General features: G+C 44.6%; 1 protein-coding gene across 3 annotated transcripts in view; it reads right to left on the minus strand.

Moving 5' to 3' along the window:
- Nucleotides 1–1,742: 1,742 nt before the first annotated feature.
- The window catches only part of ZSWIM8 (zinc finger SWIM-type containing 8), a 51,594-nt gene continuing 31,037 nt past the window's right edge, over nt 1,743–22,299 (minus strand). The window contains exons 10-26 of one of the 3 annotated variants that reach the window (XM_038139993.1): nt 19,813–20,821; nt 18,888–19,019; nt 18,187–18,366; nt 16,711–16,894; nt 16,057–16,155; nt 15,039–15,163; nt 13,574–13,805; nt 13,159–13,311; nt 11,989–12,211; nt 11,516–11,805; nt 10,546–10,769; nt 9,780–10,262; nt 9,022–9,190; nt 6,578–6,751; nt 5,073–5,192; nt 3,961–4,139; nt 1,743–2,773 (exon numbers count right to left, since the gene is read on the minus strand). In XM_038139993.1, coding sequence (XP_037995921.1) covers nt 2,570–2,773; nt 3,961–4,139; nt 5,073–5,192; nt 6,578–6,751; nt 9,022–9,190; nt 9,780–10,262; nt 10,546–10,769; nt 11,516–11,805; nt 11,989–12,211; nt 13,159–13,311; nt 13,574–13,805; nt 15,039–15,163; nt 16,057–16,155; nt 16,711–16,894; nt 18,187–18,366; nt 18,888–19,019; nt 19,813–20,821 — 4,180 coding nt within the window. In that variant the 3' untranslated portion in view covers nt 1,743–2,569. Of the gene's footprint in view, nt 2,774–3,960; nt 4,140–5,072; nt 5,193–6,577; nt 6,752–9,021; nt 9,191–9,779; nt 10,263–10,545; nt 10,770–11,515; nt 11,806–11,988; nt 12,212–13,158; nt 13,315–13,573; nt 13,806–15,038; nt 15,164–16,056; nt 16,156–16,710; nt 16,895–18,186; nt 18,367–18,887; nt 19,020–19,812; nt 20,822–22,299 lie in introns of all 3 variants that reach the window. The other 2 variants (XM_038139991.1, XM_038139994.1) reach the window with 2 other exon arrangements.

A 22,299-nucleotide genomic window follows, 5' to 3' on the forward strand; every position in this document is an offset into this window, starting at 1 on the left:
TTCCTGGAAAGTGCCTCCAAAAGAAAATTTTCACAGGCAAGAAAGATGGTAATAGGTGAACATGTCCAAAGATGGAGACACTTCATGTGTAGCTGGGAAAGTCCTGGAGAACATTTACTCCAAGTGAAAAAACACATGTGTTAAAAGTTAAAGGAAATCTGAGTTGCCTGCAACCTCTTTTACAGGTCTTCTGCTGAAATGTCTTTTCAGAATTTCTAAGCCTATGTATTTCTCCCACTCCTGAAATTGTGACTGACTAACAAGACTGCAGTGGGTAATAATTGTTCTTTTTTAACAGGAAATGAATGCTTCTGGAGCCATCAGGGCTCATCCCATCTCTTATAAAGGAAAAAGGAAAAATACCTCAATAACCTCACAGTCACATGGCAATAAAAACCATCATCATCTCGTTCTTCACTTTCTTCTGTCCTTGCTCAGATATATTTCACGAGACTCGGCTCAGGAACAATGTATTACCAGACAGTGGTCTGAAAACTTGCCTGCTCAGGGTCTAAGTGTATTTTTCCAATCAACATCACAGATGAGGCTCTGACATTTCATTTCCCTACTCAATCCAAATCCTTAATGCTACAAGTCACTTCTGCTCCTGATAATTCATATTCAGCTCTTTTACCTATTTCCCTTCTGCTTCTCTCCTTCTAAAACATGCTCCCTTCTCTTCCACAGATTTTCCCCTATAGCATTAGAAAATATTAGACTTTATTAGACAAGTCGTTTTTCTCTATGCTCCTTTAACAGTTCTGAACATGCAAGATCCAGAGCACAGAAAGTGTCCTAGGAACTCAATCCTTCCATACATCATCAGGCTGTGCTCTCCACTCAAATCCAGACGTTTTGCCAAATAACAGGCAGCTCATAATCAACACAGACTTCAGTTTAAAAACCACAGAACCTAACCCATTATTACAACCATCTGCATTTCTAGTTAGCATGTAACTAGACACCTCATGGAGGAACACAAGGAGCTATAAGGAGACCTTTAAATAGTTACTGTTGCACAATCAGAAGTAGAGGAACCTAAGCCATGCTCTCTGGCCTGTGCAGTACACAAAGCCAAACCAAAAGAACCTGTTCATCTCTTTTGCCCCATGCCTATGATTTACTTTATTCTTTAAGAGTATCATTTAAAATATCAAACAGGCACATATTTCTAACTTGCAGAAACTAAAACTCATTGCCTAAACCCAAGTAAGAAGCAAAATACATTACTGCTGAGAAATGGGATTCTTAACATCCACGAGTCATCTAACTTCCACTTTTAAAAGCACTGAAATGCAGGTGCTTACACACTTAAGCTATCTAAACTTAATTTTCTGCAATGCCATCCCTACTAGATATCTTTCACAGTCCACCAAATACCTCTCTAAATACATGGGAGCAACTGGTGTTCTGCACAGTACTTGGAAAATACAAGGCTCTGCATTATCACACAGTATCAAGGCTAGAAAAGGAACCCAGTGACTGACAGAACTGTAGGAAGAACATCCCAGGCTTATCACCAACTTGCCCAACACCCATCAAACATGTACCTCAGCCTCTGCAGAGGCAGGTCATTGTCAGAGCAGTATGAGTCAAGAAACCTTTGGACCCCAGCTTGTTCTGGATTGCTGCCCCCCAGAACACAGCAGCCACCTAGCAGGGCTCACAGGAGCTCCCAGTGACACACAGCTGGCCAGTTCCTTCAGACTGCCAACATCATAGCAGAGAGAAGAGAGAGTCAGTCTAAGAAAACAAGTGTTTAATCAGGAAACGAGAAGAGACGAGGGATAAGAAAGTGATTACAGGAGAGTAATACCCCAGCCAAAAGAAACAGGATTGTACAACTTGTAACAACCAGGATCAAAACATTCTATGAGCCAGCAGTGCCCAGTGAGGGACACTCCTGAGAAAGAGCTCAAGCACTTCTGGCAGTCTCCAGGCAGCTCAGTGCAGTCAGGGACTCACTGCCCGAGCTCCAGCCTCTGTCCTCAGCTGCTGCAGAAAGCTGCAGAGGTGGCCCTGGCCCTGCTACTCCAGTCTCAGCTTCTCTCACCAGGAGTTGCTGAAAGGGATGGAGGGAGCACTTGCTGTGCACAGCAGTTCCAGCCACTCTCCAAAAGGAGATGGTGTGTGGAGTAAGAGAAGCCCATACAAAAAAAAAAAAAAAAAAGTTTACATATTTATAAATGCCAAAATAAATATTTCAGACAGAATCCCCAACCCCTCTAACATGTGCGCAATCACACTGCAAACTGCTCGCAGGACAGCCTCCCGGGGCTCAGGGAAAAAAGCCGTGACTACACCACAGGGCAGCCAGCTCAACTTCCTTCTCATTTCCTGATGCTTCTCAAGCCTGCAGCCCACTGAGAAGGAGGAGGAAGAGCGAGCAAAGCAGAGCGCCAACACGCAACAGTGCTGGAGAGGAATGTCATGGTATAAATACATCAGATCAGTGGTTTCCAACAAGTTAAAACTAAAATAAAAAAAGACACCAGAAGGAAGGATGGTGTAAATGGAACTACAACTATGTTGGGCAAAGGGTTGTGTGTCCATGGAGCTCCACCTGATGTCACGGTGAGAAGGTGGTCATTTCCAGAGAGACCCTTTGCCACAGCTCCTTTGTCTGCTTGCTGCGCTTTAGGTTCTGGAGAATATCATTAAACTGCATCATGCCCATGGGAGTCAGGCAGAAGGCGCTTCTGGCGCTGCGGATGGCATTCACAAAGTCATCGTAGTCAGCTGGAGTGAGATGGATCAGCCGATGATGGATGTACTGGATGGGAAAAGGGAAAGAGCCTTAAGGCATTTGCTCACCACTCTCCTGCTGGTGAAACTCAGAAGATTGAGCTCCCAGGGCAGCAGGTCACATGGTCCTGTTACCCACCAGTGGTCCTCTCGCAGCTCTGACAGAGAAGAGTACCCCAAAAGCAGCACTGCTGTATCCTACACCCCAGCACACCCAAGGGCAGTGCTCCCTCAGAGCATCAAAATGCAGCGCACAGCATCAGCAAGTGTCCTCTATGTCATGAGCACTGTATTGGGCCATAGTACAGCACTAAAGGGCCAGGTAATATTCTACCCCACCAGCATCCAACCCTCACAACCTTTCATTCTGCAGCTGACACCCAGCCTGGTCACTGCACATCTCCTTCCCTAAGGGACATGGGCTAAGTTTACACTAAATTGCTACAAAATATCTCTAGGCTTAATACTGTAATTTCTATCAGCTTCTCAAAGAAGGACCCAAACCAGCAGACTTAGCTTTCAAGGTCAAATGAAGAAGCTGTCATGTCTCAAAAATACCATCGAGGATGATAGAACAGCTAATCCAATCTGGACAATATAGCTACAGAATCACCCTTAGGTCATTTATTCAGAGAAGCAGATATACGTGAGGTGTCCTGACTGCACTGTTTTAAAGAACAGGCAGCTTTGGTATTCCAGCTGGCTCACTGAAACACTGGTTTCAACAAAGCCTGGGCTATCTGTGCTGGTAGCTGACCAAGCCATTTCCTCTGTTGGTGTCAGCACTGGCACACCAGACAGCCATGCCAGGGCTTCGTGAGGAGGGGAAAACAGCCTACTACTAACAAGAAAGTAGCAAGGATGGGCTAGGGACAGGGGTGGATATGAGGCTTGAAAACATAAAGTTCAGAAGTTAAAAGGTACATGTAGCATTTGCGGGGAGGAAGAACACCACCACCCCAGGCTCCATGGAAGAGCACAGGAGGTGGAAGGCCTTGGCAGAAGCAGTACAGTGAGTTCCTTTGCATGCAGCCCCCATACAGGCCGGTGACATCTATTCCACCTGCTGAGGGAGAAGGATACATCAGGAAATGGCCCACTTCAGCTCCCAGTGCCAAGGCCACTATCCCACTGCACATGCACACACAGGCAGCACCTCCAAGGCAGGCAATGGCCTGGCAGCTCTGACAGGCAGGAAGATAAGCCACACTTTACCTGCATATAGGCCTGCTGGCACCTCTGCACCAGCTGGTGGAAGGCTGGGGTGCGCAGGTGGTTGTGCACATGGGCAGGGTTGAGCCTCTGTAGAGCTTCCATGATGATCTCCTGGAGCACAAAAGGGCTCAGCACCCCCTTGGCAGCACCAACGCAAAACTGATGCACGTAGTTTACACCTGCACAGGAGGAAGTCAGAACAACAGTGCTAAGATAACAGACACACAAGAAATCACACTTCACAGCAAGAACCTGGATCTGGACCATCTTCTCACAGTACTGCATCTTCCAGCAGGCTTGGGGGAGACAGTCTAGCAAACTCAGGGACAGAGAAGATTCTGCTATATCCATCAGGTCTGAGGAGAGACCAGGTACCACCTCAGTTACTGGTGTTCCCAAATTCACTTTTCTTTAAAGGAGATGTGAAAGGAAACTAATGTGGCAAGGTTACTAGAAAGACAAGGATAACACTGTACCTTCTCTGTTGTTTCCTGACTGCCCAGCAAGGAAGCACCTAGATGCCTCAGCACTCAGGCTTTAAGGAGGCTGTAGACACAAGTCAAGCTTCCCCACCACTTCCTACAGTGGAGCTCTGCCAGCAGGAGCAGCAGAAGCTGTACCACTAACATGCTGTTGGTAAAGATTTTTTTAGCTCTTACTGCTTATGAAAGAATTTAGAAAGTGAGCTGACAAAAAAGATCCAAGAGCAAAATGGAAGTAAAAACAAGCAACCCCCCAAAAAAATAGGTGTTTTGAGTACCTATTGCTATAAAAAGTCTTCACAGAAGGTATAAATGTACATAAGAGGAATACCTACAATATAGTGCAAATGGAAAAGAAAGAATCAGTATTATAGAATGGAAGAGATACAAGCTCTGAACCCTGTCCAATCTCATGTACTTCATCAAGCGACTCAAAATTTAACAGCATGCCTACAGAACCCAAAAATGGGACAAATGAGTGGATGAAAGAGCAGTAGGGATCTTCTCTCAGGAATGGCACTGATCTCAGGCTCGCCCAATCTTTGAAGTTTCACTCCTTCAAGAGCTTTTTCCCACCATGGCCCAAATCCCATCAAGTGGATTTCTGTTAAGTACTGCTCTGAGCCTTACCTAACTTTGCAGCTAACCCAAGGAGCCATTTTACATCCTCAGTGTAGGGCGGGCTGCGGGAGAAGTTGTTGGGATGGTCGTTGTGAGCTCTTCGGCCAAGCATCTCCAGAGCCAGCATCCCTGTGAGAAAGGGGCAGCCACAGTCAAGCAGCACTTCTGCCCAGTAAGGCTAAGCCTAGCATTTCACTCACTGCAACACAACCTGACTGGCCTGCCCTTCACCAACAGAAAATTCCACAGCTGCAGAGTCCAGACAGAAACAAAATGCCAGTCTTGGAGCCTGCCAGCATAGGAACTTTCTGCAAGAACATCTGGATCTGCTGCTCCAAGCTGGGAAATCTGCACAGCCATCACCCCTCACCAGAGCTGCAAAGAGACACTCAAGCACCCACGACAGCATCAAGCAGAGAGCCCCAAAGGCTGCACTACAAGAGAGGTCCTGAAAGCAAAACTTTTGATCTAAATTTTGCAACAGAGAAGCTACCGAAACCAACCTGCTCTGCAGCAAAGACAACAGGCCACCACTGAGCTGCAGTAGTGCCAATCTGCAAACATTTCACTTATGCTATTACAGTTCTTCAGACAAATCTACCCATTAAACAGTATTAAAGTACCAACATGTGCCATGTCCTGATCTTCCAGACCATCTTCCCTGCCTGTGCCTATCTCTTATTCAGGTTATTAAACACCCTTCATATTTTAAGGCACCTACATGCCTTTCTAGCTAACAAGTACTCTCTGTTCTGGCTTTCAACAAAAAAGTCAAGCTTCCCTTCCATTTTCTTGCTGTTTCTCTTCCTTTGCTTATTTTAGAGGCTTCCTTATCCTACATCAAGCATCCACTGGGTTGAATCATGAGTACGTACAAGTAGCTTACTACTTACTACTATAGTAGCTTACTGCAATCTAAGCTTAACCCCCAACCCTACAACTACTATCCTTGTACCAATGGCAATTCAGGCAGAGACTTATTTTCTCATAACCAGTGTGACTGAGAAAGGAATGCTAATTACATACCCACTCTTCACTAAAGGTAAGTTCCCTCTGCATCTATCTTCAACAAATAACTGGAGAGGCACAGGCACTTCCTTTGTGCATCTGAAGACTCAGCTGGTATTAAACTAGAGGTGTGTCCTCCCCATCCATGAGCAGCAGGAGCCAAATATCATTTTATCATATAGCCACAACTTGCACAGTCACATCCTTGGAGCCCTATTCAGGCTCCTTTATGAACATCTGCTGAAAGGCAAGACTCCTCCCAGCTTTAACCCACTTAGCTTTCTTTTCTGCTCTGATGGTCCTGAAAAGCAATTGTTCAATCTTACAATGCTTTGCCTTCATTTTTAGACTCCACATCTGATCATCAACTTGCTTTTCCCACGTCCCTCAGGTGCATTCACCCTCAACAGGTGCAGTAGCCAATTGCCAAACTGACAGTGAAAACCTGCAGCCTTGCCCTGAATCCCTCTCAAGGGGACTACAGAAACCCACTTGGCCATCCTTACCAACTCGGTATGCAGAGTGGAGGTAGTGCAGACCCTGGGGGCTCACAGGCTGACTGTGCTGCTCATCCTCGGCAGGAAAACTCCCCGTAACAAGGGAGTTGGGCTGTGAGGACAGAGTTGTCAAGGAAGCACCCTGAATCGCTGGGAACGTTGATCCTGCATGGACACTGCCTACTGAAGAGAGCAAAACAGCAGCATTAGGACCCAGCACCAGCCTAAAAGAAGGCTTACTTGGGATACCATCTCCTTCACCTGACTGCCCCCTGCCAGTGTAGGGTTATATTCCCCTAAACAGAACAATAAAGCAACCAAAACCCACAGGCTTACAACTGAAATACAATGAGCCAGGAATAGCTCTAGTCTGTGTGCAAAGTGGGCCTGACAGGGTCAGTTATGTGTGTGTCCGTTTCTTCTGCAGTCTCTCATGAACATGCACAAAATCCATGTTTTACTTGTAAACATGTGTGTTGATTCAAAGGCATTTGCTATTATTAAATAAAATGTCTGGTTCTGGTTTCTTGTCCAAGGAAACAACCATGCGTATGGCTACACCTGATGAGAAACTGCTAGGAAAATTACTGAGCAGGAACAGAATTAAGTCACTCAAAGATCGAGTCCAACAATGCACGGTTCTTCCATTTTGGCTGTATGACAGCTGTCACTCCGTTCAGGAAGGCCTATACTGAAGGCTGATCTCCAATCCATCCCTGGAAAGAACAGTCACTGCACACACTGGCAGCATGTATCAACAGCAAAATCAGCAAGGAGACTTGAGAAGTTGTCACCTTCAGACACTTAACTAGTATGAGCAAACCCAAGGGAAATGATAGGTTTCAAATGCACATCCATTGCATTGTACCACCTAAACTTGTACAGACAGCAGTAAACACTGAGTCACTAAACACTCATACAAGACTCAAATTTACCTGTCCCTCTCAAGAAAGGTAGAAAGAGTAAAAGGCACGGTTTGCTTGAGAACTCCAGTGCACAGATGCCATTAGGTGTGTGCAAACTGTTACCCTAATTTCACAGTTTCTCTGTGATGCTACTACACCAGCTTGAGCAACGCTGTAAGTTCCTTTTTATTTCTCCCTCCATGTTTGCTAGTGAACAGTTAAATACCTGAGAACAATGCATCTCCCAGGAAAGACCTGTCTAACCTCCTCAACCAAGGAGACACAGGGTGCCAAACAACGCACAAAGCGGGGCAGAATTCATACTGAAGTTTGAAGTCTGGCCAAGGAGAATAACCCATAAAAATGAGGTAAATTATTGCCAGAGCTCAGGCCTCACCACATGATTCTGTACTTCAGGAACACTGAAACAGTATTGCAAGAACTGAAAATAAGTTTATGGAAGCTATAAACAATGGCAACTGGCAAGGGTGGGGTTGTTTTCTCCTTTTGGTATTTTAAATGTTCTAGGATGAATTAGCCCTTCTGGAAGATTCATAACTCTTTGGAGAAGTATAGAAATGGTTTCTCACAATGAAAAGTCACAGCATCAGATTGTGACTAAGGCTGGCAGCTATCAGATCCTGAGGCCTTCAAGACTGTTTTATTTGCTTTTGTGGTAGCTTTTTAGCATGAAAATAAAGGATAAACAAATAACTAAAATTATTCTCCTGACACTATGAGAATATGAAGGAGACCAACACAACTCTTCAGTATTTTTCCATACACCAGTCTTCCAGCACCTGGTGAGTTGCAACACACTGAAAACAGGGAAATATTACAGCCTCTCCAATGAGGGGTTAGCAGAGATTGGGGTCAAGCATGACCCACTAGTGCAGAACTCCATGGCAATGACAGCATGTCCACAATCCAGTCAACATCTGCTGTCCCAGTGCTACACGCTACTTCATGGATTTTCACCATCACTCAAGCCCTGGCACAACACATGAGCAACCATTCCAAATGCTATTGACATGACTCCTGACAAAACATCCATCATCTCTGATAGGTCCACATTTGGGCACTGGCTGACTCCAATCCTTTCAGGCAGGAAAAGACATTTAATAGTGCTTCTGTAGCAGAAGTCTGCCTGCTTCCTGCACTCTGTTCACCTGACCCAGCAGAATTACATGAGTCTGCTCAATATCATCTATGCTCACCTTGCCCAAAGGAGAGCAGGAATTAAGCTTTTACAGTTAAGAAGTCAGAAGGACCACAAGGGCTCCAAACATGATTTAGTCTTGAGGCCAAAACAATCTCATACTGGAAATTCAGCTGAACAAAAGCTTCTCTTTGCTAGATATATCAGGCCCCCTTGGGAATCCCAGTACCCTGAGCATGCACACCTTTAAAATGGTGTGCATTTAGCCAGAACTTCCCAGTGCAAGAACCCTCGTTCCACTTGTAATCGGTGAGGAACAGGACCTCACTGAGGAACAGCTAAGAGACAGTAAAGAAACCTCTGCTCCCCAGCCCAGAGCTGTAACTTACGTGCTACATTGGAAGACAGCGACAGTCCCGTCTCACTGTGATAGGGATGCACCGCAATCTGCGTCATGGAGGGGACGGGCACGCCAGGGAAGGACACTGCTGTAGCTGCCAGTGACGGTGCTGTTACTGAGTAAGGGTACTGCGCCCCTATGAATGCTGGATGGACACCCTACAACAGAAGGTACACAACAGTCATGTCTACTTCGCCCGACCACTTCGAAGTAATTCAAAACATCGTGTCCCCACACAAGCCTCAGAGCTTGAAAAGTCCAGTCTGAAGGAAGCAAAGGAGGAAACTTGCACCGCATGAGCATTACATCTGCTTGGTTCCTACTCCTTTTAAAAACCTAATAATTTTGTAGAAAATCACTCCAAGACCTTCAAAAACAGGCACAGGTTAAAATAACCTTTATTTGGCTTTCCCAGCGTAGTCTCTATTTAGCCTGCAAGCTCTCAAGAAAACAAGCTTTCTGTCCAGTGCCTTCTGAGAAATTACAGAGCAACACAAATTAAGAACTACTGATGTATTATATTTCATATTCTCTTGAGACTTTAAACGCAGCCACAAAAGGCTCCTTATTGTGCAAATGCCGAGCTGGAGGGCCAAAGTGTCACCAACTGGCAAGCGAGAGCAGCAAGAGAGACCTGATCTCAAGTCACGACAGGTCTGAGCCCCACGCTCTCCCCACTCCAACATACTCCCCCAGAAGCAGCCACACAAGGTCACAGGAAATGAACATGGCACAGCCAAAACTCACCTGCGGATACGCCGAGCCAGGGACCGGGAAGACAGCTGGGCGCGGCATGTGCTGGATAGTGTGTCCGATATACTGGGGATTGCAGGGGATGTGAGTCTGAAGGGTGGTGTAAGGGTGGAGACCCTGCGTGTGTGTATGCGCCATTGCTGGCCCTGCCACCGTGTGCTGCTGGTACATGGTCGACCCCACAGAGATCACTGGCATGACGGTTGCTGCTGCAGTTACTGCAGCTGCCACTGTCACCGTGGTCGGCTCTGAGGTCACCCGGCTGTCTGCCAAGCCACGCGCTGCTTCAGACGCGGCCCGCGCGCCACCGGCGCTGCAGCCGGTGGCACCTTCTCTCTGGGCTGGGGTCCCACCAACAGTCTGTTCATAAAGCCAGTACCACTGATGAGCTACTTCAAAGAGGACTTCTGGGTACACACCACCTCCTTTAGCTGCCTCTTCTACTGCCATGCAAGCCTTTTCCAGCATCAGGTTGTCCTGGGAGCAGTGAAACAAAAGAAGTTAAGAATGCAAAACGAAAAATATAAGAAGGAAAAACTACAAGAGGGGAGAAGTACAAGGCGCTCTAAAATGACTAATACTATGGGGACCAGCCAGACCCTATGCAGCAGAATAACCAGTGTTATTCATGAAACATAAGAAATCCAGAGAACTGGGCTTAAGGCTGGGCAGTAGCAAAGCTGCCCACCCCACAGGTAACAACAGCACATCCTTGATGCTAGAAATCAGCCTCCACTAGCAGCTGCCATATGATGCTCACCTGTTCCTTACACTGCACCAGAGCCCTCTGGATCTCATTTGGGTTCAGGGCATGGGCATGAGGCAGGCAGCTGAGTGCCAGTTCAGCAGCTGCCCGCACCATGTTGGAGTCTCTGGCCCGTGAAGCTCTGTCTGCCAATGATGCCACCTCTGGGGGAGTTAGATGTCCATCCCAACACTCCACTAAGATGTTCAAGGCTGCGCTACCAATCTCCATGGCCTGCCCTAAGAAGAAGAAGAGTGAGAGAGACTCTCACACCACTGTATGCCCAGCACAGTCAGCTTTCTTTCAACAGCAGGTGCACTCCTCACTTCCTTCAGCAGTGGTGACACAGCCCAGTTGCTTCCCTTAAGGTTCACATCAAATTTAGGTGCTTTCTCCCAAAACACAGGACAAACAAGAGCCCTCAATGAGCAAGTGGTGAGTGAGGACACCATTACTTAAGCTAAAATGCAGCGGAAATAGCAAAAAGTACTTGCTATAGCTGATTTTAGTACCCACAAACCAGTCTGGACTGCCAATCTATTAATTCATGTCAGGAAAACATGAATTTTTGAAGGTCTGTTTTTTAGGCCTCTAAAAGCCATATGGATAGGTAGTAGGTATTGGTGCAATCAGAAAGAAGAGGAAAGTGAAAACTGAACACAGCCAGAGAGCATGTTCAGACTTGACGAATGTCTGTCTCTTCAGCACACTTCTGAAGGAGAGGTAAAGACCAGTCTTCTGTATGAGAAGTGGGGGTTTTAGACTGAAGCATGTTGCAGTACAAACAAGAAAGAGGTCACAAGAACTTTCCAGGCCAAAGTAACCACCACTGTGTAAATCACTGCTGGTCAGCAACTACTGCAGCAGTGTGAGCTGCTCACACGGCTCCTACAGCACATCAGTATCACCATTTTCAAGAACAAGCTTGCCTCCCTACCCCACTTCCTGCCCAAAAGTTAGCCTCCCAATGAAGTTTTGCTGTAACCTGTGATCCAAGAGACATGCGAGGAGTAAGTTCGAGAGAGCCAGTTGGGAGACACAAAGTTGTGCAGCCCTAGTGCATACAGCCCAATCTCAAAGGCGCAGAGGTGAAGGTTGCGGTGTGGTCCCTGGTGCCCACCACTGGAGGAAGGGTGGGTGAAGATAGAGGTACTGCTGTTTCCACCTGCTTTGATAAGGACTGTCTTGGCCAATTCAAAGTAGAAGTGAGCAGCTGCCTCTGAGGGCTGGTTTGGGACATGAGGAGCATGGCTCTCCAGCCGCCTCCCTTTATACCTAGAAGAAAGACAGAGGACTCTTTTCAGATAAGTACCTCAAGTTTGCCAGCTGGAGCTCCTCTCTTTAGGGTCCAGAGGAAAGAAAGCAAGTTTCCCCCATAAAGTATTTCCCGATGCACACATGTCATGTCCCCAACAGCAGGCCTACAGGTTGGCTCTGTGCATTGCTATTATTCATTACCTGCCAACTTCCACAGTCTTTGCACGAGCTCCCCCACTTGCTCTCCTACTGCCACTGGAAGAGGAAGATCCCAGAGAATCACTTGAAGAACTGCTGATGCTGTCACTGTCCTGTCCTCTGCCCCAGGATGTTGTTGCCCAGCCCCCACGTAGAGGACGTCGACTGAGTGTTGGAGAACTGTCAGAGGTGGTTTCAGGAGCGCTGCTGTCAATACTAGCCATGCCTACAACACCAGAACCAACACAGAAATGTCACTAGGGATGGTAAATGCAATGCAGGAAGGTAAACTCTGAACCATATCACCTGCAGTACTAGCTAAGATCAGTTGTGTCAGTGACTGCCTTAGGGCTGACAGGCATTCATTGTAAATTTAGAGAGATTAAATCAAATCAATTTGGCCACAGACATCAGTGACATTTTGTAATTCCTGGATTAAAATGCAGAAGAGTCCAAGAACAAGGCATCTTTATTTTCCCCTTCACACCATCACAATCCCTCACTCCACCTGCTAAGTTTTGTGGCAGAATATAATAACAAGAAGCAAATGTACTTACAAAGTCAAGTTCCACAGATTATATGAATAGGAAGAAAACCCTTCAGATACACGCTGCACAACCTTCACATCCTCTGCCTCTAACTTATACCCTTCCCAAGAGAAGTGTAGAGAGGCAGCAGCTTCTCTGAATTTGTTTCTGGATCCAGGAGCACAGTGCTGCACTTCTAGAGTTAGCAGTCATTCAGCTCCAGGTAGCTAATCTATCACACAGAACATAAGTGGTGCAAGAAAGGCAGGAAATTTATGGAGCAAATCTTTTTGTCCACGTCAAACACCTCAGAGATACTCAGCTGCTTCTCTTGTACAGGAAAGGCTGACAAGTAAAATCCCAGAGTCATAGAACAGGTTGCTCAAAGTCCCATCCAAGCTGGTCTTGAACTCCCAGGGATGGGGCACCCACCACTTCTCTGTGCAACCTGTTCAGAGCCTCACGGCCCTTAAAATAAAGAACTTCTTCCTAATGTCCAATCTAAATCTCCCATCTTTCGGTTTAAAGCTGTTATCCTTTGTCATATCACTACATGTCCTTGTAAAAAGCTCTTTCTCTGGCTTTCTTCACCCCAGCAGACTGCCTAAGAGAGTACTAGATGCTGTATGAGCCAGTCCATTCCCACCTGTGTGTTTCTTCTTCTGCCTGACAGGTGAACCCCAGCATCTCCCATTGTATCCGCCTCGGTTTCCAAGGGCCAGACGACTGGGGACCTTTCCCTCTTGTTTCAAAACAGTGGCCTCTGCAGCTGGCTCACAGGGGGACCTCTGAGAGCTCTCTGCTAAACAGAACAGTGACAACATAAATATCATCTTGTTTCTGTATCTCTAAAATCAGACATGGCCATTTAAAAGATACATGTATCATCAGATAAAGGATTTTTATAAAATGAATTCTATTCATGAGCAGGATTATGTCAGTTTTCTTTCAGTTATAAAGCAGATCATCTGACACTAGGCCAAGAACATTTAATTCAAGATTTGGAAAATAGGCTGTAACTGTGGAAAATTTTAGCATAGTGGTTACAAACCACTTCTTACCCTGTGTACTCTTCTCCACAAAGTTCTCAGGACTGCTCTGGACTGCAGTGCTTACAGCAGCTTGCTGAGTGACAGAAGTCCCTGGAAGCTGCTGGATAGCTGCAGCAGACTGGGCAGCATGTTTGGAAGGAGACTTTTGGTTGGCTACTGCCGGCTTGCTGGATGAGTAGAAGGAACTCAGTGTCTGTGGTTTGTGAGTTTGACTCTCTCTGTCCAGGAGTTTGTCTAAAATCTTCAACAACAAGGGGAAAAAAAAAAAGGCACTCAAGAGAAGGGTAAGAGACCAGGCATTACACTAAGACAAAGAGGTAAAATATCAAATCAACTTCCTGGTGGACAACAAATTTTATTTGTTGGAGAAAAAAAGAAAATGCTTATTTTCTGGAAAATATGCATCATCTTCCTGCACCAAAGAGCAATGCAATGCACAGCTGGAAGCCATGTGGTCTGCATTACTTCAGGAAGCAAAGACTCAGTAATACCACATTTTCCCTTAAAACAGCTTTACTTGAAAAGCACCTAAAACTCACAAAAATAAGCAATTCTGGTATATCAAGGACAGAATGGAGAATTCTAAATTTAGTTCTGCCAGATGTTGTTTAAGTCACAAAAATTCCATGCTCACCATTCAGAAAATCCTGTCATACACTACTGAGAAACGGGCAAAGCCACTAGAGAAACTGCTTTATACTGGCCTACAGTAACATTTTCTTGTCATAATTTATTATGTAATTGGGGAACAACGCAGCACTAAGGGTTTGTCCACTTCTACCATTTGTTCTCCATATTTAATCAACACTACAAGTCTGACAGATCATTTATACACAGATGGTTGATATCACAGCATCCCTGTTATTCCCTGGAGAAGAGTATAGCAAAAATGCTTCTCTTTTAGGAGACAAAAAGACACTAATAATGTAGCTCTTGCTGTGTAGGAGGATTTCTGAATATAAAAGATTAATAAAATCCTTTCTGAAGCTTCAGCAGTTTTCAGATTTTTTTCTTCCTTCGGGGTGGACAGGCAGAGTTTCACTCTCTCTCTTGCATAGGAAATTAAGACAGGTGTAATGAACTAGTATATCAAAGAGGTGAGAGGTTAAGAAATAGAGCTTTTGCTAGCTATACTGTTCTGCAAGCCAATATCCCTGCAGCAAAACATATGCAATTCCCAGACCACACACCGACTGCAGACCATAAACCCTTAGGAGTAGACTTGTCTTAGAAATAAAAGCAGTGACAACACATCTCCTGACTGAATCTTAAGAAACCTATGGAAAGAGTGCCTCTCCCAGGGCAACACACTCCGTACAATCAGGTTTTGCAGCAGTGGATGAATATAAATACCACAACATAGCTTATAAAACATCAGTATGTGACACAGCAACTTATACTCACTGGCAAAACTATCAAATCCATCAAAACCCAAACCTTCCTTCTCCCTCTCCCCTTTCAAAGGGAAACTCACCTTTTTCAGCTTAGACTGATCATCCTTGTAAGTGATCATCAGGGCTAATGCCAGATCCCCTTTCTCCCTTCGTGTGCCTTCACACAACAGAGGATGTTCTGCTTCACTGACAGTTGTTTTCATACCTGCAGCCCATAAAAGAGAGCATGAAGAGACAAGTGAGCTCATGGGACTACACTACATCCTGAGAGCTGTCTATGCTTCAGACTGCTTTAATCACCTCACTGTTACAGGCAAAAAAAAGATTTTTTTCTGTTAACTTCAAGAAGAGGCAATGAATAAACAGAAGCTGCAGTCTGTCCCTAGAATACTAAGTTCGCCACAACTGTCAGAACAACCAGATACTAAAAGGCTACAGGAAGAGTCCAGGTAAGTCTACAACCCTATCTTGAAACAAACCTTTTGGTTTCTGCAGATGCTACAAGCCAGCATTCCAACACCAGAAAAAACTCATCTTTCTTTCAGAGATGAGGCAACAAACAGCAGGTCTTGTCTAATCCACTTAATTTCTTTTTGCATAGTGCTTTAAAACATGCATACAGTATTGTCAACATAACATGTATATAATCACTGCTTTGTTGTTGAAGCAAATGAGGCAAAAATTCAGTACTATGCTAAGATCCTGAATGATATGATAGTACTTGAGAATACTTCTGCTAATCTTTTGCTATCATTGTCTAATCTCTTCAAAAATTATTGCCTTTTGCTCTCTGAAACTGTCCATTTCCACTGAAGTCTAGGCAATACATATTTCCTGACAAAAGAGCAAGCAGAAAGCTAAAATTGATGTTACTACCAAAACACTGAGCTCTCGTCCCGTATTCTCCTTCCATTTTTTCACAGCTTTGCAATGATACCTCAACCCTGGCATGCAGAATCCTGCATCTGGTTCTGTCAAACTCTGCAAACACTTCTACTTCTGCACCAAACTGGAATGAACTACTTACTCTCACCATTCAAAATGGGAAAGCATGCAGACCATGGATGAAGGCAGACTTTCCTTGTAAAAGATTCTTACCAAGAGCAGCAACAGCTGCCTCAAAACCAAGCTCTTCATCTCCAGGCATTTCATTATTCCAATTACGGCTTGGGGGTCTAGAGCCTGTAGGAGAAACCACTGAAAGAAGACAATAGAATTAGTGTTCATCCTTCAAAGCTAAGGCTTCAAAGCAAAAGACATTTCTGAGAGCTTTCTGAATTTGCACAGCTTCCTGTGGTCCTATTCTTAGCCTCATACCAGTTTCAAGACCACAGCACCTTACAGGGTTTTCTTCCCATTTCTCTCTCTAAGCTCAGAAGGCTCCAAACCAGTGTACTGCCAAATCAGTCTTCTAATCCCAGGTTGCTGGGTTCCTTTTTATATTCTAGATTTATATTAGCTTCCCCTGAATATAACCAGCGTAAAAGCAGTAATTTACAACTATTTTACAAACTCACATAGAGTGCTGAAATGTCTTAAGTGTGCAGTTGTTTTCAAATGTAGGCAGAAGGAGAAACTGTTCCACTGGGGAACAAAATATCTTTAAAACAATGTAGAGGCAAGTGCAAGCAACAGTGCATGAAGAATTAAACTTTGGTTGTTCTTATATCAAAGAGTTTCTCTTTGAAAATCCCTCGAGACCTGGCACCTCAAAATATGCCCTGCACACACTCAGGCCAATGCTGTCAGTACCTGGAGTGCACAGGACATCAAATATAAAGCTTGCCAACATCAGAGGCAGGACAGGACGGTAATCACACAAGGTCCCTTCTCGCAGTTCTTCAGCTCTTCCTCGAATAGTGTTCATCTCATTGGTGCCCAAGGGAATCTTCTTCAAGAGGGCTGCAATCTCAGATTCCTGATAAGCCAGCTTCACCTGGTAGTATCCACAAGGAAACAGAATAAAAGCTGTCAACAGCACAGCCCCCTGTGGGGAGCAGACCATTCTCTCCCCTACACATAAAGTACAGCAATAGTTTTTATTAGTTTATTAAATGATAGCAATGCTTACCAGCCTAGCCACCATTACCATTCTCTCCACAATGAAAACAGGTTTTCAAATCTAGTAACAGTCTTGCTTCGTATTTATACACAATTTTTTTTACTCAAATGATCGCTTTTCAGCTGCATACAGAAAAAATGCATCAGCTCTCATAAGAACATCAGCAGAAGTATCTGACTGGATAGGCCAGTGGAAAAGGTAGTTACTTGTAATTGTAGGAAGAAAGGATGCTATGTAAGTGATACACCCATTTGAGACACCAGAGATTGATTAGCAGAAGAACAGGCACAGTTGCAGCACACACAACATTAGGATGAAGACATTTCACTACTCTGTGCCTGTATTCTCTCCATTCTTAACACATGAAAGCAATAGTTTTCTTTTAGGTAGCAAGTGACTGCCAAACTCACAATCTTCTAATCAGACCACAAGAAGTACAGATAATTAGTGTAATAATTGTAATTGGTGGATAACTACCAACAATACACAATCTAAGGGACTGAACAACCCTGCAGTGAAAAGCAAGGTAGCTGTAAAATCACACACACATGGTCTTCACCGGACACTTTTTTCAAAACAGGAATCCTAATAGTAATCAAGGAGTGTCCAAAATAATATGCTTGTGCACTTACTTGCCAGTGAATGAGGTATCAGCAAAAGCAACAATTTTCAAACACATAACAATTGCACCAATTCGCCCTAAGGAATAACTTTCAAACCATTTCACCAATGCAAATATGGACATATATGGGTACTTACATGGGACTTTGTTTTCCCCACATTAGCAAAGCAAAATGAAAACATATTTAAGATAAGAACTAGGCTGTTCTTATCCAAATAATACATTCATAAAAGATTTTGTACTCATTTAAATATTTTCAGACCTATAGCTTCATGTGAGATCAAAAACCTATTGACACATGAGGTCTGAGCTTCCTATCAGTGAAGGTAACAACAGCTCACGTGATATTGCTAATAATTTTTTTAGGAGATCAACATGTCCTAATGGGATGTGCACTCAATTGATTCAGTTCTATTGCAATCCATTTCAAGAAAACACATAAAAGCACAACCAAACTTCAGGCGCTGAAATTTAAGCCATGTGAGCAACCACAATCCAAGAAAACAACGTTTATGGATACTGTCTTTCTGAGATATTTCCTTACCTCCAGAGCCTTGGTAGACGCAGGTGGTCTCTGCAGCTCCAGAGCAAACATTCCTATTCGGAAGGCCAGGTTGTGGTACTCCAACCGCTCACTCAATACAGTCAGCAAGAAAGCAGCTTTAGACAAGGTGTTGGTTGCCATCCATGTCTGCTTGCTGGTTGACACCTTGTTCTTTTTGCCCTGTTTGAGAAGGAATTTGTCACAGGACACTTTACTAACATCTTAAATGACTCTATGCTTGTCCTCTTACCCTTTCCAGTAATTACAGGCAGGGGAAGAAAGAAAATACATTTAGATTTTGGTCCTTCTGCTGAGGAATCTCCAACTTCAGTGGTTACCATTGAACACCATTGCTTCCCCTATGTCACCCCAGCACAACACAGTGAAAGAGCTGGCCTGTGGACAAGACACATGTTCCCTACTGGACTGACGCTGTGCAGGCTGATGTCACACGCCCATCCCTTCCAAGGGAACCCTTCTATACAACAAACAGTACTTAGTGTCACTACAACTGAGTTTCCAGAAGTTTATGGTTATGTCCAAACCCTCTTATCTGTTTCACAGCAAAACTACTAACATTTCCAGTGATGTACACTACGAAATAGGAGACCAAGGTTTTGGAGAAAATCACAAGAAACAGGGTCACCTGCACAGAGCTGCACTAACATCAAGACTACTGATGGTTGCTGCCATCTCTCTACCTTAGTTGGTGGCTGCTCCACTTTGAGATCTGGAGGGTTGGCCAGTAGGTCCCTGGCAAGCTCTACAGTCAAGCGGCAAGCCTCGTTACTGTATCCGTGTGCATACAGTGCCTCTGCACAGGCAAACAGGATCTGCAAGAAGGAACAAATGGTCATGTCCAAACCACATACCCCGGCCTGGAGTTAGCCTGCTCAAACCACCTGGCACAAAGACTGCAAGCACAATTCACGACTAACTTCAGCAGCAGGTATTCTCAGAGTCCTCCTTGCCTAGTCCTTCACCACCACTCTGTGAAGCGCTCCCCCAAAAAGCCTTTTCTTACATGATTAAGTCCCATCCTCTCTCCAAGTGTTATGAGATCAGAGAATAGCTCAGAAAACACTAAACTTCAAACTACCGCTATTTCCATGCATTGCCATTTGGCTGCTTGGTTATATAGGTGCAATCTCTAAGCACATTTTGTGGTTATTACAGGAATAAGACACAGTTTATTTAGACTGTTTCTCCTTTCCAAAGAACTTCTGCTTAAATGGTTGGATTTAACTTTTTCTTTCTGACCATTTCTCAGTCTCACTTTTAATTCTGGGTAATTTTTGCCTTTTCCAATGGTGAGACTAGGTGAAAAGCACACACTTTTTGTCTACATTTGTAAATGCTGGAGTGTGAGATGGGACTAACTAAAACTGGGACACACTTGCAGTTAGCACAGAAACAGGGAATCAAGCTTGCGGGAAGCAGACACATGCTACCAATTGCATTAAGCTTGTAGATACCTTATTACACAGTTGGTTATCACAACATCGTAATTAAGCACTTGATTTAACAACATCCTAGGTTAAGTGTGACAGCTATGAGGGTGGTAAGACCATGATTTATAAAACATATAAAACTGCAAAACAGCATTTTGAACTAGTTTCAACTCACCTCCATCCGGTTCTCCTGTTCCAGAGGCTTTATACCAGCAAATATATCCTGCTCCTCTTCAATTCCCCCTTCAGCTTTGTCATCATCTTCCTTGGCTAACTCTTGTGGATTCAGATAGTATACCTGGTAATCATCTTCCTCTTCTCCATCATCCCCTCCCCCTGCTGCACCATTCTCTCCCACTTCTTCTGGCTTCAGACTCACACCACCAGAGTTCTCATCCGCAGAAGGCAGGTCATCATCGCCACTACCCATCTCCCCCACGGGATCCTTGGAGGGTTTCTTGGCCATGGAACTGCTCCTGAGAGTAGGCTCAGGTCCCTCGGAGAAGTACACTCCACCATCCTCCTCAAAGGCATCCCTGTAGCTCCTGCTCAGTGGACTTTCTGTAAAACTGAAGGTATTGCTGGCTTCTGCCCCCAGTGCCAAGCTGCTGTCATCCAGGCTCATCTCGGCCAAGTCTGGCTCCAGAGAGCTGTCCTCACTGCTCATACGGCGTTTCCCACTATGTTTACTGGTCAAGCCTTTGCTCACTGGCAACTTTGCTTTGCTCACTGCAGTCTTATAGACAGCTTTATCCCCTTCTGCCGAGAGCCGCCTCAGAACCCTCTGCGGCGTTTCAGAGACAACTTTCCGCTTCCCAGTGAGCTCTTTTGGACGAACCGCTGGCTCCTGGGGAGAGGGCCGCAGCCTGTCCCCGGGCTGCAGGCACAGTCCCCCGGGCTCCTGGCTGTGGGTCCTACCAGCCTCACAGGCACTTTCTGCACACTGCAACCGGCAGCTCCTCTGTTGGATGGCCTTTACCCAACAGAACGAGTTCTTCTTGTCAGTGCTGCTATACGTAATCCCAGGAATGGGATAAGCTTCTTCCCAATTGAAGTAACAGGCTTCTACAGCTGGCTTGAAACCTTGGAAGAGCTTCTCCAGTGATTTCTTGTGCTGACCCCTCTTAACATTATCTATGACTTTCAGCTGCCACTGTCTGAGCTGTGAGCAAAGATCCCTGCGCCTAAGAGAAGAAAGGGGAGAGGTTAGGAAGCAGACACAAAAAGCACCTGCAACAAACTACTACTTAACCCACAGAACACTCCTTTCCTTTGGCTGAAAACACCATCTGCTGAATTAAGTTAATGCTAAATACAGACAGCACTAATGAGAAGACAGGCTGAAAAAAGCAAACAGATATATTAACAACTGGGTTGTAGACAGGTTCATGATCCAGAAACAAAACACGAACATCACCAACAGGAAAGCATAATACAAACTGGGAGGTTTAAAATAAAACACTGTCTGCCCTATTTGCTTATCTGTCCTAAATAAGGTGTTAGTGATTTGAGTCTCAGCAGCCTCAGGTGAGTGAGATGAGTCTCAGAGTCTCAGTTCCATGGGGAACTGCCCTTGGAAACACTCATAAAACAGTCTGCAGCAGCTGTGACACAGCCCTGTGAATAACTCCAGTTAAGACATTCACAAGTACAACCTAAATAGCCTACCCAGGGAAGCACAGTGACAGACAGGACCACCTAATCTCCCTCTCAGGCATTTACCTCTTTACCCTAATGTGCCTATACAGAGGCCAACAATTCATTTAAGCTTTAGCAGGCTGTCCTCAGGAGAACAAACTGTTGCAAACCATAGGGACAGCAATAATTGATGTTCAAGTAACTCTGAAGAAGCAGCAAGCTGGCAGGACTACAGAGACTCATGCTACACAGTCCCATGCCCCTTTATTACTATGGGAAGAACAAAACAGTTCTGCATTTTCCAGCTCCAAATCTCACACAGGGCCTACGCACTTGAGCAAAATAGTCTAAATGGTGATCCAATTCAAGAGAAAAAGACATTTCTAGAAATTTCACCAGGTGTCTCAATCAACTGCCATTCTGTTTCTGCCACATATTTCTGATGTATAACCCCATCAGATTTCCTAATAAAAGGAAAAGGACATGAAAACAAATAAAAATTGAGGTGACCCAATTTAGGTGCAAAGAATATTGGGACAAAAGGGACTAAATAAAATGAACTACTTATATCTGTCCACTCAAGAAATTAATTAACCAGGAAACATACTGGTTAAGAACATGATTTTCAGAAGGAAAAAAGAGCAGGAACTACTCGGGAAGAGTAACATAAGGATGAGAATCTGTGAAGTCTCCTTGTGATTCCCTGTAAGGATTGGGAAGCACAAGAAGAGGGTCCTTGGAGATTATTCAAACACCTAGAGAACAGGTTATCAAGCAGGAGCATTTCAATTATTCATTAGCTCAAGTAGGAGATCTAAGCAAATCTGAACTGCATGAAATAACTCAAATGTGAATATAGATAGCACAACTTCATGCGTTATTAAAATACTTTATGCTTCATATGTTATTAATACTTTATGCTTCATATGTTATTTAAATAGTTTATGCTTTTTCTGTGTGATTTGATGGATGTTTGTGTTTATTTTAAGCCTCATTCCCAGTTTCCTACAGTTTTTGTCTTCAA

This window comes from Motacilla alba, chromosome 6 (genome assembly GCF_015832195.1).
Source record: "Motacilla alba alba isolate MOTALB_02 chromosome 6, Motacilla_alba_V1.0_pri, whole genome shotgun sequence".
Classification (NCBI taxonomy): domain Eukaryota; kingdom Metazoa; phylum Chordata; class Aves; order Passeriformes; family Motacillidae; genus Motacilla; species Motacilla alba.